This window comes from Pseudonaja textilis, chromosome 1 (assembly GCF_049901715.1).
Source record: "Pseudonaja textilis isolate UNSWEBS1 chromosome 1, rPseTex1.2, whole genome shotgun sequence".
Lineage (NCBI taxonomy): Eukaryota > Metazoa > Chordata > Lepidosauria > Squamata > Elapidae > Pseudonaja > Pseudonaja textilis.
The window spans coordinates 101072817-101096650 of record NC_141990.1 but is presented as its reverse complement, the minus strand read 5'-3'; the positions used below and the strand labels follow the sequence as shown (position 1 = coordinate 101096650).

At 39.2% G+C, this 23834-nt stretch overlaps 1 protein-coding gene and 1 pseudogene across 4 annotated transcripts in view; one reads left to right on the top strand and one right to left on the bottom strand.

The window, feature by feature from the left end:
* Positions 1-23834, top strand: part of SOBP (sine oculis binding protein homolog) — a 176540-nt gene that overhangs the window by 46562 nt on the left and 106144 nt on the right. For all 4 annotated transcript variants that reach the window (XR_015739635.1, XM_087913476.1, XM_026726650.2 and 1 more), the window contains one exon: positions 10342-10527. Coding sequence is in view for 3 of the 4 variants with exons in the window: in XM_087913476.1 (XP_087769602.1) it covers positions 10342-10527 (186 nt within the window). In the remaining variant the exon portion in view is untranslated. The remainder of the gene's footprint in view (positions 1-10341; positions 10528-23834) is intronic.
* LOC113433018 (U6 spliceosomal RNA) lies at positions 453-511 on the bottom strand (annotated as a pseudogene).

Genomic DNA, 23834 nt, shown 5'->3' with positions numbered 1-23834 from the left:
TGTCCCCTCTCTCTTCTTCTCCTTCTTCTTCCTCAAATATTTGCCGGTATGTAGAAACCACCATTTCTAAAAAGTGGAAGACAGCTCCCAAAGAATCCTTGCCTTTTTGTTCTTTTTCTTTTAATTTTTCATATTCCACTTTTAAAACATCCACAGATAGTGCCATTGTAAATTTTTAAGAACAACCCAGATGTTTCCAAATGTCAAAGTTATCCAACTATCCAAACAGACAGAAATTATTTCCTCTTCTTCTCTTTGCAGTTTTTCCTCCTGGGGCAAAATCCCAAATATATTTTAAAGCCGTATTACAGTTAGTTGCTGGTCTTATAATCTTCAAGGCGTCTCCTCCAACATATTTTTAAAGATTTTTTTTAGTCCTCTCCTTCCCACTTATAGCAAAGAGCTTATTTTTACCTTAAAGAAGCAGGTTTTTCTGTGCTCATTTGCTTTCTCCATGCTAATCTTCTCTGTATCGTTCCAATTTTAGTATATGTGCTGCCGAAGTGAGCACGAGCACTTTTTTTCCTCTCTTCAAGCAGCTTCCAGGGATCTAGGCAGCTGCTCTTCCAGGAGAGCAGGGCTCTCTCTCCTGCAATGTTGGGAGCAGCGTTACAGAACTCTGTGCAGGCAAGCTGGGCAGCATCTGCAGACCTCCCCCACGCCTGCAGTTTGGAGCGATCGTAAACATGATTGGCAAACTGATAAGAACTCAAGCCCGCTGATCATGTAGCTGGTTGCTGTGTTTTTCCCTTGCTGACTTCGCTTGGGGCTCTGTATAGCCTAAGGAGCGATCTTCAATCTTGGAGCCTGTTTTCCTGTAGTCAGCGGCCATCTTGGATTCAAGCCTTCCACCACGAGGTGAGTGGCCATTTTGTAAGCCCGGGGGCCATTTATACCCTAAGGGGCTTAATAGAAAAATTTCTAAACAGCTTCTTTCCAACGCAAGAGCCTTTATTTTACAAATGGAGCAAGATAAAGCTTAGGCAGAGCTTTCCCCTCCAGTGGAACAGTCTCTTAATCCCAATAGGAGAAAAAGACATAGGCAACGCACCCAATCAGTCCAGAGGAAGGTGGCTGCGAAAATCAAAGCTAAGGCTCTAGCCACTAAGAAGGCAACTCAGGCTGAACTGAGGGCAGAGAAGCGCAGACATGCAGCTCTAGAGAGGCAGTTCAACAGAACTATTCAACAAAAGGGAGTGCAACTACAGCATGTTTCAGGTGATACTCGTGGGCCCCAACCAAGCCCTCCCAGGGGAGGAGAAGTTATCTATGAGCCTTTCCATCCTCCACCCTGGTCTCCTGAGGCTCTTGCTATACAGTCAGATCCTCAGGATTTAAGCAGATCTGGACCTTATTTCCAACAGGCATCTGTGCCCTATGCTCCTCCCCCTCCCTCCAGGCCTCAAACCTCTCCTCAATCTAGGCCTGAAGCCACCTTCACTCCCACAGCAGTGGGCCTTTGGCCTTCTGCCTCTACCTTTGAGCATAGACCAAGGGATATCCAAGATGTTGTCTCATCAGCCATTAGGCAGGAATTGGCTGAAGGCTTCAAGCAAATTCTTCCACCTCTAGAAAGGGTTCAAGCCCTTCTCCTCAGTCTGTAAGTTCCTTGCCTCATCATCCTGATTTACACAGGCCTCAGGCCCTCAGGGTCCATTCTTCTCTACCAGAATGGGAGGAAGTTGATGAGGAAGGAAGGCCTTCACCATCTGAACACAGTTACTCTTCTCATTCAGAGTATGAGGAGGGTGAGATTTTTGACCAAAATCTTTCAGAGGAAGAGGATTCTCACCCAGAGCAGACATCCCCTGCATTGGTCTTCAAACCTACTCTCTTCAGACCATTACTCAGCAAGGCCTTGGTCACTGCCATGCTGTTGCCAGAGGAAGTTGCTCCCGAGCCACTAGGAAATCCCTCTAGCCAAGGGGATTCTCTCTTCTCCAAGCCTGTAGTGCATGCAGAGGTTTTGCCTTCTCCCATTTTGTTCCTGGACATGGTCAAGGAACGGTGCTCTTCTCCTTCGGCAGGTCCTCACCCATCTTCTCTAGATAAGCGTTTCTACAATGCCCTGGCAGTGCCTTCTGTTGACATTCCAGTTCTGGCCTCATTCTCATCCTCTGGCACTCCCACAGAGCCAGAATATATCCTGAAACCGGATGATAAACGTTCTGAACAGACCCTCAAGTGCAATCACCAGGCTGCTGCTTGGGCTGTTCGGGCTTCAACAGCAGCATCCTTTTTCACCAGGGCATCCATACGGTGGCTGTGCCAACTCCAGAATAGATTGCCTGCTTTTGACCTTCGGTCTCACCAAGACCTTAATAAGATTATTGCAGCGGCGGAATTCACTGCGGATGCCACTTTCAATTTTGCCTAATTTGCATCCAAGGCCATGGCATCTTCTGTAGCAGCAAGAAGACTTTTTTGGCTCTGAAATTGGCAGGCGGAGTCACGCCGAAAATGGAAGCTGGCTTCAGTTCCATTTGCAGGTGATAAGCTTTTTGGTGATGCTCTGGAACCGTATCTCATCGAAACCAGAGATAAAGGTAAAATTCTCTCTTCCTCTGGGAAGAAAGCCGACTATCGGCCTGCTCCTTATCGCCCTCCTGCCTTCCGAGTGGAGACCTCATCTCGCTTCCCCCACTCTCACAGGCCATACTCCCAACGCCAAGACCAATGGGCGGAAACATCTGGCAGGCAACAACCTTCTACTGGTAAACGGCCGTTTCAGGGGGGCGGAGGTCGTTCCTTCCGTCGCTCTAAGTAATCCCTCATTCTACCCACCCATCGGAGGTCACCTAGCCTTCTTTGCCTCCAAATGGGAGGAGTCAAAGATGGATGCCTGGGTGCTCAGCACTATTAGGTCAGGGTTACAATTGGACTTCCTAACCCGACACCACCCCAATTTTTTTTATCTGTCCTGTGTCTCGGGACATTTCCAGGCAAGCCCCCATGAATCAGGCCATTCAGCACCTTCTTGAAATCAGGGCTATTCAACCTGTTCCCCCATCTCAATGGGGATGTGGGCTTTACTCTTGCCTTTTCATCGTTCCCAAAGCCTCAGGGGGTTGGCGAGTCATTCTTGATCTAAAATTTCTCAACCAATTTGTAAAATACAGGTGATTTAAAATGCAGACTCTGCATTCTATTTTAGAGAACGTTCGTGAGGGCGACCTCTCTTCCACTGATCTCATTGAGGCTTACCTCCACCTCCCTATTTGGCCTCATCATCGCCAGTTTCTCCGTTTCTGTTATCAGAATACACATTACCAGTATCGAGCACTTTCCTTCGGCCTCTCATTGGCTCCAAGAGTCTTCACAAAGGTTCTGGCAACATGGTGGCATCTCTGCGTTCTATTCCAGTGAGGATCCAATGCTACTTGGACAACATTTTGATTCTTTCCTCTTCCATCCTTGCAGCCCATTGGGATCTGCGAATTACCCTGTCATGTCTCCAGAGCCACGGATTTTCCTTCAACACCAAAAAGATCCACCTCTCTCCTACAACCAAATTGCAACACTTGGGAGCAGTAATCGATACCATGTCGTGCCAGGTTTTCCTGTCCCCAGCTCGTGGAAAGAGCCTTGCAGAGATCATCAGCCAGATCCAGCAACATCAAATTGTCCCCCTGTTGCTGCTGTCCAAACTTCTGGGGAAGATTGTTTCCTGTATTGGCATCATCTCGTGGGCTCAGCTCCACTCCCGAGCACTCCAATGGTTCCTGCTACCCTACCAATGAGCAGGAACCAGCCACTCATCCATCAAGGTCTCACTCCTGCCACAAATCTGGAGATCTCTCAATTGGTGGCATTCCCCATCTATCTGGAGGGGACTCCTGTTCAGGGACCCAGATAGGCTAGTGATAACCACTGATGCCAGACTCCTGGGTTGGGGTTCCCATATACAGGGCCAGATAGCTCAGGGCGTTTGGTCCAGATCCGAACAGACCCTTCCCATAAGTTGTCTAGAGCTCAGAGCCATTTTTCTGGCTCTCAAGCATTTTAGGCAATCAGTGACCAACTCTCATGTTCTAGTCCTTATGGACAACATGGCCGCAAAGGCTCATGTCAACCGGCAAGGGGGGATGAGGTCCAAAGCCCTCATGAGAGAGGCTCTACGGTTGGGGTTATGGGCAGAGAAACACCTGTTATCGATCTTGGCGGACCACATCTCTGGGGTCGACAACTCCCAGGCCAACTGGCTCAGCAGGAGCCTAGTTGACCAGGCAGAATGGTCCATTCCTCTGTCTCTATTCAGGGATCTTTCCCTCAGATTCAGAATACCGGAGGTGGATCTTTTCTCCACTCCTCAAAACGCCCAAGTCACCAGATTCTTCACTAGGTTTCCTTTTCAGGGAGCGGAGGGGACCAATGCACTTTGGTGCAGAAGGCCCAAGGATCTCCTCTACGCCTTTCCCCCGCTTCCCATCATTCCGGCAGTAATTCGGAAGATGTTGGAGGAACGTGCGGAGCTTCTCCTCCTGGCACCTTATTGGCCAAGGAGGCCCTGGTTTGCAGACCTGGTCAACCTATCATTGGCTTCTCCTTGGAGGATCCCTGCCCATCTAATCTCCCTTCACCAGGGGGCCCTGCTCCACCCAGAGCCCCAGTGGTTCAAGCTGACCATGTGGCGTTTGAGTGGCAGTGGCTAGAGGAGGCTGATCTTCCAGAAAGGGTCATCCTCACTATCCTGGCTTCTCGCAAACCTTCCACAAGGCTATGATGCCACCTGGAATGCTTTTTCCCGATGGTGCCTCAGGGAGGGTCTTTCTCTTGCTTCAGCCCAGTTGGCAGAAGTTCTTAGCTTTCTTCAGCATGGTCTGGAGAAAGGTTTGGCCCCCAACACCTTACGCAGGCAGGTTGCGGCCCTCTCCTCAGTCCTTTCATGGTGTTCGCTTCCTTCCTTATCCCATCACCCTTCAGTCAGGAGGTTTTTGAAAGGGGCTTCCAACCTGCACCCTCCAGGAGACCTTCATGTGGTCCTTAATGCCCTTACAAAGCTCCCCTTTGAACCACTTAGAACAGCGTCTCTCCATTTCCTGACTCTGAAGGTAGTGTTCCTTGTTGCCATCACTTCTGCCAGGAGGGTTTCCGAGCTTGCTGCTCTTTCCATCAGACAGGACCTTTGTTCCTTTCACGATGATAGGGTTGTTCTTCGTCTGGACCCCTCATTTATTCCGAAGGTTAACACCTGGTTTCACAGGTCCCAGGACATTGTTTTGCCTGACTTCTGCCCCCTCCTGCACCATGACTTAGAGCGGCAGTGGCACACGCTAGACGTAAGAAGGGCTCTTAGATTATATATTAAGTGCACTTCCTCCTTCAGGAAATCGGAAGCCATGTTTGTTTCCTTTTTCCCTTCTCACTTGGGGCACAAGGCCTCTTCTCCTACTATTAGCAGGTGGGGCAGGTCTTGCATTGAGCAGGCCTACAAAGCTGCGGCCCTTCTGGTTCCACGAGGTCTGACAGCGCACTCTATCAGAAGCGTGGCCACTTCTGCTGCCTGAGTGACCCAAGCATCCTTGGAGGAGATTTGTCATGCGGCCACGTGGACATCCCCGTCTCCTTTCATCAGACACTACCGTCTGGATGCTTTTGCCTCAGCGACTGCAGCCTTCGGCAGATGGGTGCTTCAACGAGTGGTTCCACAGTCAGTCTGATGAGCCAGATGAGGATCCGCCTGTGGACACGCAAGCTTTGGTATGTCCCATCCTGGGCTCTCGATGCAGCATGGAGGAGAATGGGCGTTTCTATCTATGCTGCCCAGCCTCTCCCTTGATTCGTCTGGAGAGGGTAAGACATATTTCTGTATTTATTTTGGGCTTTCAGAGACACCTTTCAGTCTGTCAAGTATCTTCGCCAAAGCTGGGGTCTCTCCTGGGGGCTGGCTTTTATATCTTAGTACAGACTCAGCGATGATGTCATAGGAAGTCAACCCATCCTGGGTTCTCTCACAGCATAGATAGAAAGGGCGTTCATGGTAACTTCTACCAACACCCAATCACCGTCTCTACGGGACGGTTTATGTCCGGTGGGACCCTCCTGCAACAGACATATCAGCAGCAATCTTGGAGCTTCAAGATCGCATGCTGTACCGCTGAGACACCAGCTCTACCCCCCCGCCACTGCATTTCGCATTGTTGAGAAGTCTTAATGAAACAGTGACAGATGTGGAAAGGATACATCCATAGGTCAACATTCATAGTCTTCTGTGCTTCTTGCTAATGTCCTAGCAACATTACTTTCCTTAGTTAGAGCAATAGTCTTATACTTTGAAGCAACTTAACAACTTTTCCTCTTTGTTAATTTTAAGTTTGGAAAATCTTATCAGGACCACTTAATTAAGTTTGGAAAATCTTGTCAGGACTACCTAATTGTTGGCAATTCCCTTTTTCAAGCCAGAAACAATGCCATTAACCCAACCAAGTGACCTAGTCCAACATTTTCCCTGACCCAGAAGGCAATGGAACAGGCATATCCAAAGCAATATATTTATTTCCCACTAGCAAATGAAACAATTTCTGTGAAAAAGATGTCCTCCTTTTAGTGTATCTAAACATTGACACTTGTCAAATTCTCTTTCTCTTTTTTGTGTGGCAGGAAACCTCCAAAGTTCTGTCTGCCTTTGTTATGACAAGATATCGGTGAAATATAGAATGAACAACTTCTTGAAATTTTTGTTACTTTCTGAATTCCTGTTTTATCTTTCCCTCATTTGAATTCAATGTATTTTTCCTTGAATTGCCTATTTCCCTTTGAATTGAATAATGTACTAAATTCATATACTGTATGTTATTGTTTCATATTTAATTCTCAACTTATTATTTACTTGCCCTTATATTTTTGTGTAAAATATATTGATTGGTTATTAACTATCTATACAGTATTTTAAGTGTTGAAACTATTAGACTATTATCTCCTGGAGAATTGAGGCTGTAGGATAACTTAGTTCATAAAATTTGAAAGGAGGATTACTTTGCTTTTGTTGCTTTCCATTTTTGGTTCCTGTATTGATAGCAACACAACATTAAATAGGATTCTGCATTCCTGTGATAAAATTATCATGCATAATAGTGATCATGATCCTCCAAAACATCCTAAATGTAACTTTATATGAGAGAATGCTCCAGTCTATAGATCACATTGCCAATCTTTTCAATCATGTTTTCCCAACATACATGGAGATACACCTGAGGACCTTTAGAATAGAATAGAATAGAATAGAATAGAATAGAATAGAATAGAATAGAATAGAATAGAATAGAATTCTCTATTGGTCAAGTGTTAATGGACACACAAGGAATTTGTCTTGGTGCATATGCTCTCAGTATACGTAAAAGAAAAGATACATTCGTCAAGAGCCAAGAATCATAAGATACAACACTTAATGATAGTCATAGGGTACAATAAGCAATCAAATCATACTAGGAAACAATCAATATAAATCATAAGGATACAAGTGACAAAGTTACAGTCATACATTCACAAGTGGGAGGGGATGGGTGATAAGAAGTGATGAGAAGATTAACAGTAATAGTAGTGCAGACTTTGTAAATAGTTGGACAGTGTTGAGGGAATTATTTGTTTAGCAGAGTGATGCCGTTTGGGAAAAAACTGTCCTCATGTTCTGGTGTGCAGTGCAGCAGCTGCATGAGACTTGCAAAAGATGTGGTTGTTTTAATCAATTGAAGACTGGTGCTTTAGCTTGCATTAACACTCCTGAATTATGTACCAGACAATTAACCCCAACCTCAGATCAGTATGTATGAAAACCACATTTACCCTTCACTGAAAACTGAATATATATGCTCTTTGCTTTGTTTTTTAACTGGTATTGCTGTCTTCTAAGGTTGCAACCTATGAACTTAGAACAATTATTTTGCCACTAGACATTTGCCTATATGAACAATATAGTTGTTCATAGGTATCTCAGTCCTTAAGAATATTACCAACTGCTTTGGCAGGTACTCTGAGCAAATTCTGTGATTGATCATAGAGCGCTATTAATGCATCTTCCAGTTCAACTGCTAAAACTACCAGTTCTGAGAAGGGTCTGTGCTGGAATTCTGTATAGTCCTATTTTAGCACTTGAAAAATATTATAATTAGCAATGAGATGATGTACGGGTGGGGAAATAGAGAAAAGATTGTTTATTGTGTGTTTCTGCTAATAGTGGAGAGACAGTATTGTGAGTGACAAGTAAAGCTTCCTTCCAGAAATTTTTATGTGGAGTTTGAATCGAATGTGTGTGTTTGTGTGTGTGTATGTGTAATCTTGTTGCTGAGTTTTCCTTCATACAGAATGGGATAATCTTTCATCTGTTTAGAATAGTGGGGCAGATTTGGGATTTCAAGTACAAATATGAGTAGATGAATGGATGTTGGTTTGTGCATGCTTTTTTCAACATTTCCACAATATATTCAGAACACATACTAGCTGGGTTTAGAATTACCAGGAACACTTCTTTAAAATTGGTAATAGAGATTCCAAATCAGGACTATAAAAATCTACATAAATACTGCTTACAATTTTTTATGGTGTCATCCATAATTTTATACTCTAGTTCTGATAGCCTTATTATATTAGGAGTATAAATATTTATTTATTTATTGCAGGCCAGCAATGTGCAACAAAATGCAACCAAAATATTACATTGCTGGTCTACCAATGTAATATGGTACATCAAAAATGTATGCATTGGATATGATACTCAGATGTATAGCATCAACATCTGCTAATTTGTTTCTTTTCACATTGTCATTAAGATCTAAAACTCATCTTATCATTCACATGTCATTAAGAACATTGAGGTCTAAAATTCATCTTGTCCTTATTTCCAACAGTTCATCTGACTCAACTTTGAAAACATCAGTTCAGGTCAGGCATTAGATAATTCTGTGTCTTCCTTAGTGAAGGAACCATTTTCTGTTCATCTGGCTTTAATTCTGCTTTACATATCTTTATCTCGGTCGTCTTTTTTCACCCAGCTTTTTTTTCTTCTGATATATTTCTAAATTAGTGATCTTAATGCTGAACAGTATGCTGCTCAGAATCTTTTCCAAGGATTCGTTTTTATGAATTTGGATGGCTTTGGTTCTCCCCATTAGCGCAAGTCTTCTCTAATGGCTTTCTTGACACAACTCATTATACATGGATGTGATTTCTTGCATTAGGTTGCACTTTTCCTGCCCTACAGTAGGCATTCTATCTGAGCTATTATCGTAGTTTTGCATAAACTCCAATCATCCTGGGTTTTTTTGATTTTCCATTTTAATTTCCTTTTTACATTCCTCTACTGTTAAATAAGTTCTCCATTTTAGCAAAATATGACTGTCCTGGTCTTCTTACAGAAATTTCTTGCTTCTCTAAATATTAGGATATGCTCTCCTTAAATTTAGAGAATGAAATACATGTCATTTCCAAGATGTTTAATTTTATACAAAGTGACAAAATCAGAGCAGTATCAACAGCAGTATTTTTCATCCTGACCATATGATAAATAGACTTCAACTCCCAGAATTCCCTAGCCACCATGGCCATTGCTAAGAATGTTAGGAACTGAAGACCACACATCACAAGGTCATCCAAGTTGGGAAATGCTGATTCCTGATTTAATCACTGCTAACTGGAGGATTCAAGTTAGGAGGCTTGAAAAATGCCCTAGAACACTTGCTAAGTCATGAAAACAGATTTCTTAGTATTTGGTTGACTGTTCTATGTGAACACAAAGGCTGAATAATGTTTTTTCCTTATTGATGCTTGTCAACTGTCTTGGTAAACTTTTATTATTAGGCATATTTCGTATTAGTAAGATACTTTTTGCAATTATGCAAGTTAAATACTGAAGTTAAATACTTCAGTTACATGTCTTGATAATATGTGGATACTGAATGTGGATACAGAATTAAATTGTTGTAAATAGAGCACTTACATTTTAATACAGTATTTAAATGAGAAATAATATTTACATAATATTATTATAAAATGTTGATCTTGTCCCATTTAGCTTTGGGACTTCACTCTGAAAGTGTAGAATTGGGCAAGATTAATGAAGTTTATGGTTGTGTTTAGATGCTATGAGTTTTTAAAACTCTGATTATAATCTGTGTGAGATCTGAGTTTTGTTTCCTATTGTATTTGAGCACTATTGCTTAGTGCAATTTTGGAAAGATTACTGATATATTAAACTACAAATTAGGTTCATCCTGGAAACCTGACATAGTTTTGGCTAAATAAGAGTATATTAACTGCTCATTGTTAATCAAGTTGGAAAACAATACATATGCAGTATTTGATCAAAAGCTGTAATATATTTTAAAATTAATTATTTTTCCTTCACAGAAAATTCTTTGCCAAAAACAAAATTACCTGAAGACAGTATTATGTCACCGTACAATATAAATACAAACTATCCAGGGCTTACCACAGGAAATGGAATCTCAGACTCACCAGCAGGATCAAAGGAACATGGCAATGTACCCATTATTGTACCATTAATTCCACCACCTTTTATAAAGCCACCAGCAGGTAAATAATTTATTCTGTAATGTTTTGTTTTTCTTAGATAATGTTCTTAAATGTTTAACAGTTCAGGAATACAGGTAGTCTGCTACTTATGACAACAGAACCCAAAATTGTATTGCTAAGTGAGGCAGTTGTTAAATGAGAAGGCAGTTGTCCATTTTATGACCTTTTTGCCATGGTTGTTAAGTGAGTCACTGCAGTATAGTGAATCATGCAGTTTTTAAGCGAATCTGGCTTCCCCCTTGTCAGAAGTTCCCTAAGAAGGTCACAAATTACAATCCCAGGACCCCGGGAGGCTGCAACCATTGTAAATACATGCCGTTTGCCAAGCACTTAAATTTTTATGATGTGTCTATGGGGATGCTGCAATGGTGTGAGAACTGTACATAAGTCACTATTTTCAGTGCAACTGTAAATTTGAATGTCACAAAACGAATGGCTGTAAGTTGAGGACTGCTTGTAGAATATTTCAAACTTATATTTCACAGAATTTGCTTTTGGAAAGTACTAAACTGCCCCCAGAAAGGCATGGTCTGGGTGAACATCATTGGGAGGAGAATCAGAATGTTCTGGAATGGTTCCACTCTTTCATCAGTGAGTTTCGCATATGCCTAACAGCAAGAGATTTCAGTACAGACTGAGTGCTCCAAGTGTGAATTTTAAATCAGTGTCATATGTAGCCCTGGCAAGTCCATTGTAACTTTGAACAGTCAAGAGTCTGGTCATAAGTTGAGAACTGCCTCAATTTACAGTCAGAAGAATCCTTTTCTTTAAAACAGGGGTGGACAATGTGACCTTAAATGTTTTTCGATTACAACTGCCACGATCTAATGTCATCTACCATGCTGGCTTGCTCTAAAGAGATCTGGATTTGTTTCCACTGCTATATTAACAATGTCTGGTTAAATCTGCAGATTTAGACTTATTATAATATCAATATTAAATATCAATATTTAACAAAAAGGTTTTTAAAGTTTTGTGAAATAATTTAGGAACTATATACAGCTGCAATCTTTTAGGCCAACGGTCCCCAACCTTTCCAGCTCTGTGGACTGGCAGCGGCAAAGGCGGCAGTGGGGGGTGGGGAGGGGATGGTTTCACACATGTGTGCACCACTTGGGCAAATGCCGCTTTGCAAGCTCACCCGTGGCTTGCGCAGCCCAATTACAAACAGGCCACAGCCCAGGACCAGGTTGCATCCCGGGGGTTAGGACCTTTGTTTTAGGCTATAATAACATTCAATGTGTTCTTAAGATTCAGACTTCTAACTAGAACATGGTTCCTAAAGTATTTGCTATCACACGTGCCTTTGGTGTAATCTTAATGGACATAAAGGTAAAGTAAAGGTTCCCCTCACACATATGTGCCGGTCGTTTCCAGCTCTACAGGGCAGTGCTCATATCCGTAACAAAGTCGAAGTCTCTGTGGTCATTTAACCAACATGATTAAATACCGAAGGCGCACGGAACGCTGTTGCCTTCCCACCAAAGTGGTCCCTATTTTTCGACTTGCATTTTTACATACTTTTGAACTTCTAGATTGGCAGAAGCTGGGACAAGTAACAGGAGCTCAGCCATTACATGGTGCTAGGGATTCGAACCACCAAATTGCTGACCTTTCTGATCGACAATCTCAGCATCTTAGCCACTGAGCTACCACGTCCCCTTTTAATGTGCATATTATCCTTAAAAATCCAGAATGAATAAAATGAACAGTGGGAACAATACAGGTAGCCTCTTCACATAAGAACCATAATAGGGACCATCAACTCTTGCTAAGTGATGTTGTTATGCAAAACACGACGTAACCCTGCCAGACTTACAACTTCATTTGTCCTGCAGTTGTTAAACAAATCACCCATGGTTGTTAAGTAAGACATCATGTAACTGCAACTTTGCAATTTTATTGCCATCTTCTCCATTGACTTTGCTTGTCGGAATCTAGCTGTGAAATATGCAAACGGTTATCACATAATCACGGAACACTACAAGAGTCGTAAATGCTTACTGGTTGTGAAGAGCTTGAACCTCAATCACACGACAGTGGGTGTGCTGTGACAGTTATAGGTATGAGAACAAGTTATAAACTTGCTTTTTCATTGCTATCAATAACTATGAATGGTTGCTAAACAAGGCAGTTGTTAAAGACTACCTGTACAGTGAAACTGGGGGAAAGATGGATTATTGCAGCAATAAACAATGTAACAAATATCCCCTGGACTCTGTCTGCCCTCTCCAAGGGAGATATACCTCACAATTTGAGAATGTTTGGTCTAGAAGGGCTGGATTTAAAATTAGTGGTTCAAAGGATATATGAATGTGAGCAGCCCAGGTTTGTTTTGTTGTACAGGTATACCTTGACTTACAACTATGAGTTCAATGACTGTTCGAAATTATGCTGAACAACAACTTATGATCAGTCCCTGAAGCTAGGGCTGTTACAGCACCCCTCTGATCATATGATCTTAATCTTACAGTATACAGAATAATAGAGTTGGAAGAGACCTTGGACTGTAGGTCTTTTAGTTCAAACCCCTGCTCAAGCTTTACCAATTCAGACAAGTGGCTGTCCAGTCTCTTAAAAGTGTCCAGTGATGAAGCACCCACAACTTCTGAAGGCAAGCCGTTCTCACTGTTATGAAATTTCTCCTTAGTTCTAGGTTGCGTCTTTGCCTGATTAGTTTCCATCCCTTGTTTCTTGTCCTGCCTTCAGGTGCTTTGGAAAATAGGTTGATCCTTCCCCTCTGCTTTTGTGGCAGCCCTTCAAATATTGGAACACTCCCATCATGTTACCCATGGTCCTTCTTTTCACTACACTAGACATACCCAATTCCCGCAACTGTTCTTCATGCATTTTAGTCCAGGGTTCTCCAACCTTTCCAGCTTTGCAGACTGGCAGGGGGTGGGTGGGTGAGGGGATGGTTTTTCACAAGGTAATGGGCAATCACACACTCGCTTGCTGCTCATGCAAATGGGGATGTGCCCACGCGCTCTCATCTGCCACTTCTGCGGCCCGGTTCCAAAAGGCTCATTAGCCTGAGGGTTGGGACCCCTGTTTTAGTCTCTAAGCCCCTAATCATCACCCTAATCATTGCTCTTTTCTGCATTCTTCCCAAAGTCTCAATATCCTTTTTATAATGTGGTGACTGAAATTCAATGCAGTATTCCAGATACGCCCTTATTAAGATTTTATAAAGTGATACTAATACTTCTTGTGAATCTTGACGCTTGGCAACCCATTTGCATTTATGACCAGTTGCCAAGCACTCTGCAATCACTTGATCACCATTTGTAACCTTCCGTGCCAGTTTGTCCAGAAAATCAATGGGGGAGCCAGCAGGGAAGATTGCAAGTCGTTGGGGAAAGTCTTTGCCCACCTTCATACTCTCCCCAGCATCTTACCTTGACCTTTTGTGCACCACCACACATGCTCCCTGAACTTCCTTTGTATCCCTGCTCTCCTTCCCCCAATCCCTCCTATCTGGCAGCAGCCACTTATCTGCCTGCCAGCCTGGGATTTGAAACTTCCTGCTGGCTTCCTACTGACTTTGCTTGTGAGAATTCAGCAGAAAGTTGCCTTGCCTGAGCACTGTGGGATTCAATTAACAATGGCAACCAATTCTGAAGGGATTGTTATATGATGTGGTAATAGTTTATTACTGCATTTTTTGGCAATGAAAAGTTGTGGTCCCAAATGTTGTAAGTTGAGAGCCACCTGTATTAAAAGGAGAATTCCAAATTCAAAGATATATGGGCAAGTATATGTAAATGATACCCCCTTATTTGAGGCTTATCTCCCTCCAGGTGTCATTTTTTTTCTCATGTTAACATTTACCTTCAGGTTTCCTTCCTTATATTATTTTGCTTAAGGTCAGTAATGTGCAAAAGTATATCTTCATCAAGGCTAGTTTAATAACAGGAGTAGTAGAGGATGCTTGAAAACAACAATTCATGTTGGAATGGTATAGAAAAACTCTTTTAAATGCTGACTATGGAGGGGCATTAGAATTTTCAGAAAACACTGGTGTTTTTTTTTTTTACATTTTTGTAAAGAATAAAACCATCATTTACTTATTTATACCAGGCTAATTTTACAGTGGCCACTACATTTTTGTAATGTCCAGTGTAAAATTAGCCTGATATAAATAATAAATGATGTTTTTAATATGCGCGACTTAAAATGATAACTAAAAGGAGCATGTTCCTATCTCCCATTTTATCAAATGAAATCCACAATCTAGATTACTTGTGAAAACCTTTATATTAGAGATGTTTAATTTCTGGAAATTTTGAAGCAATATTTTCTGAGGCCACAGTGAGGAATGTGGGAATTACTATATATATAAAAAGTACTTATATTAATACTTTTTACCATGGGCATTCTGTAGTGCCAAGTAGGAACAAAAGATGGAACAAATATACTGGTAGTGAGGTTGTGTTGCTCGTTTTGTACATTATGTGTATATAGTTAAGGGTAGAGTTTAGTTAATCGGATGAAAACTTTGGTTTCTATGAATGTGTTTGTCTTTTATAGTTGTATAACAGATTTATTATTTTATTAAATATATTATTTATTTTTACTCTAGAAAGTATTAGTGTGTACAATTATATATTGTTTATTTAGACATGTATACATTTATTTAAAACATGCTTTTAGTTTTTCTGTAAATGGGGCTTCTGCTCAACTCTTAAGGAATATAGCTTATCTATTTTTGGCTTTTTAGGAGAAGCAGAAAGGCAAAAGTTGCTGCTGGATACAGAAGTATATTGTGAAACATGCTATTCTGACCTTTGTCTTTAATTAATTTCAGGGAAAAAGAGGTAGAAAAATCCCCAAGACTCAAATACATTTTGTTACCTCAAATGTTGTCTATTTGTCACAGTTTCTGTACTTGAAATATTATCTATTAGAAGTTTCTACTTCTAGTAATTATTTTTGTAATTTTATCATTTTTATGGAGTTTTGAAAACTGAAGTTTTGCCTATATAGATACATGCTTCTCTTATCCTATTTCTTTCTTCTTTTAAAAAGAAAAAGGAAGTATTACATAATCAATTTTCATGGTTTTGGGAAAGTAAACAAAACCATCTTTTTCCATATTGTTCCTCTCTGCTTGGTCCTTCATGAACATTTTCAAAGTACAGTATATTATACCTTTGTTTTGCTAAGTGTTGCATATGCCAAACGTGATAGCTGTTCTACTTATATTTATGCAACGTCTAGCAAATTGCATAATGTTACTCATGTAATACTTTTTTCACTAATATTACTTTGGATCCATTTAGTAAGAGTTTCGCTCTAAATTATCTATGATTTTAAGGGATAAAATCACAACCTTGAATTGAGCCCAGGTAGCAACTGGCAACTCAGGTTAAAATTTAGAATATGATATGATAATAATATGATATACAGGTTAGCAGTGTAATAACATCATTTTACACTATTTAAAGCTGTTCAAGGTTAGTCCCAAATAACGTATAGTAATAGTCTAGCCATCATGTAACCAAAGCATGGTTATCTTTATGCTTTTACAACCAGCTTAGGAACTGTTTTAACTGATGCAGTAAACAACACTATTCAATTATCTGGATTTAATTTCAGCTTCTTCAAGGGTACTCAGTATTACCTCAACAGCTCAACTGTGCTTAGTATAGTGAGCATATTGACGTCTCTTTACCGTACTGTAAAATGTTGTGTCCTCTCTCATCAGGTTCATATATCTATTAAGGGGGCATTATCGATTGGGAGAATGCCATCATTGTTCCTGTATACAAACTGAAAGGTACCAAGAGTGAATGCAAAAAATTTAGGGGGATTAATGTCTAAAGTATGCCTGAGAAGATGTTTGGCAAAATTCTGTTTAAAAGCATATGAGACATCACAATGAATAAAACTTGGAGAATCATCTTCATTGAACAACTCCATAATCCCTTCCAGGGTGGAGTTGGGGCAACTGAATGGAGTTAAGTGTTTAATGGCCGGATGCCCTTCCTGTTGCAAATGTGGAGTTTTGTTCAGCAGATATATTCTCATTGTGCCAGAGAGAGAAATATCTGCCTCTGCCTAGGATCAAACTCACAGCCTCCTGATTGTGAGGCAAGAGCTCCCACTCTAGGCCACTGCACCACTCAATGAATGAAACCTGGGGAATGTAGTGTGGAGTTATCTGGGCAAAAGCTGTGAAGACCACATTTTCACTCTTCAGCAGATCATTCACAAATGCATAACTGAAAGAAAAAAATATATATATTAATGTTGTTTGATATTGTGTTACTGCATTTAAGAAAGAGAATAGGCTTGGATTATGGCATGTTTTGTACAAATATGGAGTTCCTAAAGTAGTTTAAAAACAGTGGATGAGGGAAGTAAAGCACGCACTGGATAAATGGAATGCTCAGTAGATGATTAAACAGGGAGTAGGGCCAGAATGTGTGATGTTTCTCTGAATGCCTAATACACACATATTGTGGCAAGAAAAGTTGTAAAATGGGGCAAACTCACTAAACAAATGTTTCACTTAGCAACATAAATGTTGCGCTCAATTGTAGTAGTAACTCAAGGACTACCTGTATTTATGAATAAATATGTAATAAATATGTAAAGTATGTTGATTTGAGATATGAATATGCATGTAAATTTACGTATAGACAGGACCAAGTTGTAGATTGGAAACACAAATGATTTGTAGTTAGTGCTAACTGGACTGTGTGATGGAGGAACATGAACATAACATGAATATATCAAAACCTATAGTAAATAAATTTTGTCAGGGATTTATGTACTTGATAGAATATTTACTAATATTTACCTGGTAAACCGAATGGAGAAGTAATAGGATGTAGATAGTTTATGGTTTGTAATCTGTTTCAGGATTCTGCCATTTTGTTATACATAAGTTAAGAGTTTGTTATGTCCAGACAAACAGAAAAGCATGTTAACTTCAGGAAGGAATAATTAAGAAGCATCTGTGATAAAAAAAGGAAGAGATAGAGTCAAGAATAAAAACTTTGTAAAGGTTGCTGAATGAACATAAACGAATGACCAGTACAAAAAGCTACATAAACATGGCTTGGTCATATAGAGAAAATGAATAAATAAATAAATTGTAAAAACCAGTTTGTGAAGGAAGTATGAATGGGTTAAGAGGAGGAAATAACACAAAGATAGTTGTGGTTAAATGGAGATGATGAGATCCTCAAAAGGAGAGATTTGAAAAAAATTAAAGAATAAGAAGAACTGTCTGAAGCACTGTGTAGACAGAAGGAAAGAAGGATCTTTACAAAGATAGGTCAGATGTGAGGGATCTGAAACTGAAAACGCAGGTGCTACTTTTTGTGCCTTCTTAAAGAAGTTATAGCTTTTCCTGGGTTGTGCAATAGTTTCATACTTCCAGGAAAATAAGCTTTTGAATTAAAAACAGAAAACCTCCTCTATTCCAAAGCTGTGCTGGAATGTACAGCTGAAGGAGAAGTCGGGGAGGGGAATCTTAGCAATTGCACCATGGTTTCTGAGGGGGGAAACAACATGTTCCAGAGAAGAACCCAAGATAGGAGACTGTGCAATCTTGAATTGGATGGGAGAGAGAGGAAATGTTTTAGGGTAGCCACACCCTAGAACGTTCCAGGGTATGTCTGTTAGGTTAGAAGGTTATAGCTTTAGTTTGACAAGAATCTGTCTATTAGGTGTAAGCAAATAAAAACTAGACACATTTGGATTTTACTGTGACGTCTTTGGGCTCGGGTCTCACAAAAATTGCTTGTTGCATCCTTTCAGAATCTCAAAGCAAACATTAATTTATTTGGCTTTATAATTCTTGTGTGTGTGTGTGTATGTGTGTGACAGAGAGAGAGAGAGAGAGAGAGACGGGGTGGTGGTGGAAGAATTGTATAACATTGCTTACTCCTAAAGGGTACAGATAGATAGATAGGCAGGTAAATGTAGAACCGCAAACCATTTCCCCAGATTACTTTCCAATCCAGATCCAACAGAAGAAAATGGAATCATTGCCTGGTGATCTGTACAATATTTGACTAGCATCATATATCATAACCTGTCAGTTACTGCCAGAATGTTATAGCATAAAAATGGTTCATGCTTTTCTGAAAATAACCCTCTGGCTCAAGAGGCTTTTGCGGGTGCCCAGGGACTAGAGGGGGGAAAGAGAATTCTTCATTGACTAAAATTATTTTTTCCTTCTACAATACTGGATATTTACATATATTTCAAATATGCGGAAACATCATAGGAATAATATTAGAATAATTTAGAATCTGATTTAAGTTGGACTGAATTTGATGCGTTGGAACAATTGCTAATCTTACTTAATGATAAAACACGTCTATACTTTTCATCTTGAAGTTTCTCTTGCAAACTCTTCTGCAAAAATTGCAGTAAGTTTATTGAAATAATTTAAAATGGTATTATAATGAAAAAAAAAACCCTAACCATGCACTATTTTTTTAAGGAAAAAGATGAGACCTAGTATATGTCATTTTTTAAAAAACAAATTAGCATTTGCTAGAATTTATTTGTTTAAATTCTAAAATTCTTTCATAGTGGTGATGGTATTCTTACTGAGTAAAGTGGGGGAGGAGGGAATGTAATTTGTGGACAAGTTAGCCAAAATGACTTTTATTAACTTTTTGGTTGGTAGACTCTCCGGCAAATCATTCATTTTAAATAGAGAAGCAGCTAGTGATGGTGTAGACCGGAAAGTCACTGAACGTTCTTCTTAATTAAGACTTAAAATGGCACTGCAAACTTTTGATGATTAATTGAAGCATGCGTTTGCCTGCTGCATATTTAGTTATTATAATGTGATAATTTTATCTTGTTATACAGACAGATCCCACGGGGAGCATGATTTAACACTGTGAACACTGTGTTTATTGCATTGTTCATTAAGAAACGTACAAAGGCTGGTAAACAATAAGGAGACAGTAATACAACAAAACTCTCTACAACAGTTTAGTTTTGACCCATTTCCACCTAAAATGTTATAACCTTGGAGTAGGAAATATAACTCAGAACGCCCTGAAAAACTCTGAATAATAGAGGCAATCATTTTAGTCCTCCAACAGCAAGGAATTTGCGTTGATATTACTGTTCTGTTTACAACAGCACAGATGTTTATTGAGATAAACAGTGCAGATATTTTATTGTTTGTGTTTCCAAAACTGCGTTTACATTTTTCAACACATGCTGTTCTAAATATGTTTTGACAGCATCATAGAAAAAGTGGTAGGTAACTAAAAAGATTTTACTCTGGTGTAGTTCATTTTGAGGATATTAATATGAAGATTTTATTTTTTTTGGCTAGAGATAAACAAACTTGTTCTAGATTTCAGGCACACAGAAATGATATTAATGGTATCAGTAATTCTGAAAACCTTCCAGAGTAATAATTTTAGATGAACTTTATTTTATATACATCTATGATACAGGTAATCCTCAATCTACAACAGTCCATTTAGTGATTGTTTAAAGTTACGATGACATTGAAAAAAGTGACTTACGATTTTCTTCATACTTACAACTGTTCCAGCAATCCCCATGGTCATGTGATCAAAATTCAGACACCGGGCAACTGACTCATATATATGATGGTTGCATTGTCCTTTTGCAACCTTCTGACAAGCAAAATCAATGGGGAAGCCAGATTCACTTAACAACCATGTTACTCACTTAAGAACCTCAATGATTCAGTTAACAATGTTGGCAAGAAAGGTCATAATATGCAGCAAAACTCACTTAACAACTATCTCACTTAACCACAACAATTTTGGGCTCAATTTTGATTGTAAATCGAGGACTACTGTAGTTAGAACCAGGATTACTGAATATCTCCTGTTCATTTCAACACATAAACGTGATATTTTATGATGAAGAACTTTTTAGTTTGGAATAGTTTTTTTCTTGAAGATAAGTTGGTAGGGACATATTATTTTATAAAGAAAGTCAGGCTGCTCTGAAATATTGGCTAGATTTTTACTTCACTGAAAATCTGTCTTATTTGTAAAAGAGAAATAATTCCAGTTGAGGTATAGATTTAGAGCTTGTTCCTACCATTCATAATATTTGTGTTCATTTGTTAATCATGCTTGGATGCTTAGAAAAAGACAAAAGGGAAACAAGTGAGGCCAACCAGTTGCAAAATGTTGCTGGTTGATCTTTGTTTGAGAATGCGAACTAGGTAAAAAAAAAATTCCAAGAAAGTCAACGTTTTGTGGACACTGCTTACCAAGATTTGTAATTATTATTTCTGCAAACTTCAGGCTTTTATTAAGCCTGCTAATATATTCTAATCCTTGTCTACCTACAAGTGATAATCCTTGGCAGGATTAATTATTGTAAGGAAATACCTTTTAAATAGTGCACTTTCTCCTTTTTTATCTATAATAAATACAGTAATTTACCATTAACACTTTTATGCTCTTTATGTGTCACTGATACCATTTGATTCCAAATTTTTATCTATTTTATCTTTCTATTGTGTCTGTGATCCTATGTTTCAGTATAAGTATATGAGTGTGTTTTTGCTAATGAAACATTGAGTAACAAATTACTGTAAGATGCATCTAAGGGCACCTCATTCCAGGCAATTGGCAATTGTGACCACTTGAATAGCTACAGGCAATAAAAACACCAAGATTGAAGAAAACACAAGGCAGATAATTATAAGCAGTGATGATGTTACTTAGTTGGGTAATGAAACACCTGCAAGCAAACAGCCAAGTTCAGAAAGCACCAATAACTCCAGAGTTAACAATTACTAGCTGTTGTGATCCAACTGTATGATATATGGAAGTAGAGCTCATATTAGTAGGCCAGGTTGATTGGAATGGTTTGAAAGAAGCATAATTTAGCAATTTGAAAAATTACTTGGTAAGTACTTTGCAAGTTTTTCCTTGCATAAAAAAATCAATTATAATTTTAATTATCTCAAAGAATTATTTGTGTCATAAGACCATGTCCCATTCTTTCATTTCACTATTTTTTATTTTATTTCACTATTTTTCCACATAATTAAATGTATATATTGAGTAATTTTGATTTCCTTTTACTCCATATATACTTCATCATCATGCCTACTCAATTGTTATTCTATTTTGGAATAAGCAGGGTTATGCAAAGCAGAGTATAAAAATAAGGAATGGTAAGAATCAGAAATTAACAGCCGGGGATAAAAGAAAAAGAATGTCAGAATCTAGTTTATGTCAATATAGCCAGATTTTTCTTTTTCCTTTATTTGTTTTAATTTCTTTATTTGAGATTATTCTTTAGTTACTAGAACTAGAATCTTCATGGAGCATCCAGCGCACGTGGGACATTTAAAAAAACGTAATAAAAGAATCATAAATCTGAGATGGAAAGATGGAAGACCACCACAAATGGTGGTCACATGACTCTGGGACAGTGTAACTGTGTCAGTTGCCAAGCACCTGAATTTTGATCCCGTGACCATAGGGAAGCTGCAATAGTCATAAATGTGAAAAACAGTCATAAGCCACTTTTTCAGTGCCATTATATTTCAAAGAGTTACTAAATGAACAGGGAGGGGTCCTTGGTGGTCTCTGAGCTTGCTTGTTTTCTTGCTGAGATTTCATTACCCTAACTAGGTAACATCATCAGTGCTGTAAATGAACAGTTCTAAGTCAAGGACTACCTATATTGCCATCTGGTTCATCCCTAAGAGTTTGCTAATCAGAATATCTCATCATGCTTTTCAAATGCTTGATTGAAATCAAGGTATGTATTATGATTACAAGATCCAGATTATGAACTACTAAGAAAATGCACATATCAATAAGTTAACATTAGTCTGGGACACTTATACCTCACAAATCCATCTATTATTATTACTATTATCTAGTGATAACCAAATTATTTTCAAATGCTTACTAATGAACCTCTTCATTATCTAGTCTATAATCTTCTATGGATTTGATATTGCAATGGTTAGCTTGTTGTGTATTGGATCTTCTACGTCCCTCTTTTGAATAAAAGGACATTTACCCTCTTCTACACATTGAAGCACCCAGTCTCAAAGGTAATAAATATAGTTTAGTCAGGCTATTAATTACTTCAATGCTATAGGATGCTGGCCCACAAAGTTCAAATGTATTTGAAGGTAAACAAACCTTCCATTGTCTTATTTCTATCCACCTCAGTCTCAAGATCCTGAGCTTCATTTTGCTTTTCAGGCCTGATGGAATGTAATTGAACAATGATTTTTCTTAGTGACTTCTGCCATGAAACTGGATTTAGCTACTGCTTGGTAAAGATGCAAAAGTGGTGTGTGCTCCTCTTTAAGGTCCACAGTAAGGTGATGGCTGAGATTATCTGAAATCATGGAGTGAGATATTACAGTGTGTTGATGATACCCAGCATCACATTTCTATCCCTAGCCACCCAAGTGATGCTGTAGAGATTCTATCTTGGACTATGGACGCTGTGCGGTTTTAGAGGGGACAACAAGCTTCAATTTAACTTTAGCAAGAGCAAATGGCTTTTGGTATCATGGTCCCTGGCTTCTGGGGACTACTTACATATATTTAATTTTGCAAAAAGGTAGCAGAGAAGGAATTCGACAGTACTCTACAAATATTTCAAATACAAAAGCCTCTCAAGATTGATAGGTCAAACAATTAGCCACGTACAGTATTCCTCCACATTTTTTTCTCTTTGTCGCTCATATTCTTCCTTTTTGTTATCCCTGACAAAAATGTGTTATTGCAAAAACATGAAGCTAGAGTCAGATTTTAGAAGAAAGATTGTTTTCTTATGTTGTGCTAATTCTTCAGAAACAGACATCAAATCAAATCTAGGCTTACTATGTCCCTTAAGTAAAAAGAGCTGTCCAAAAATTAAACTGTTAGATAAGAAGCTGTCAATAATATTGCTGCTGAATTGATTTACTGCTGGGAAATGCTTTCTTTGAAAATCTAGTAGGGGCTATAAAATCAGCCTTAATGCAATTTGATCTCTTTCTTATAGAACTGTGGTAGACAGCAATGATAATACCACCAATTCTCCAAGTTTTCTTTCTTTCTTTCCAACGTATTATTATTTATTTATTTGTATCCTCTCTTTATTATTTTTACAAATAACTCAACGGGGAAAACATATGCAATATCATTTCTCCTTTCCTATTTTTCCCACACAACAACCCTGTGAGGTGGGTTAGGCTGAGAGAGAGTGACTGACTGAGAGTGACTGAGTGGTCATCCTGTTGGGTTTCATGGCTAAGGCAGGACTAGAACTGACGGTCTCCTGCTTCTAGCTTGGTGCTTAAGCACTAGACCAAACTG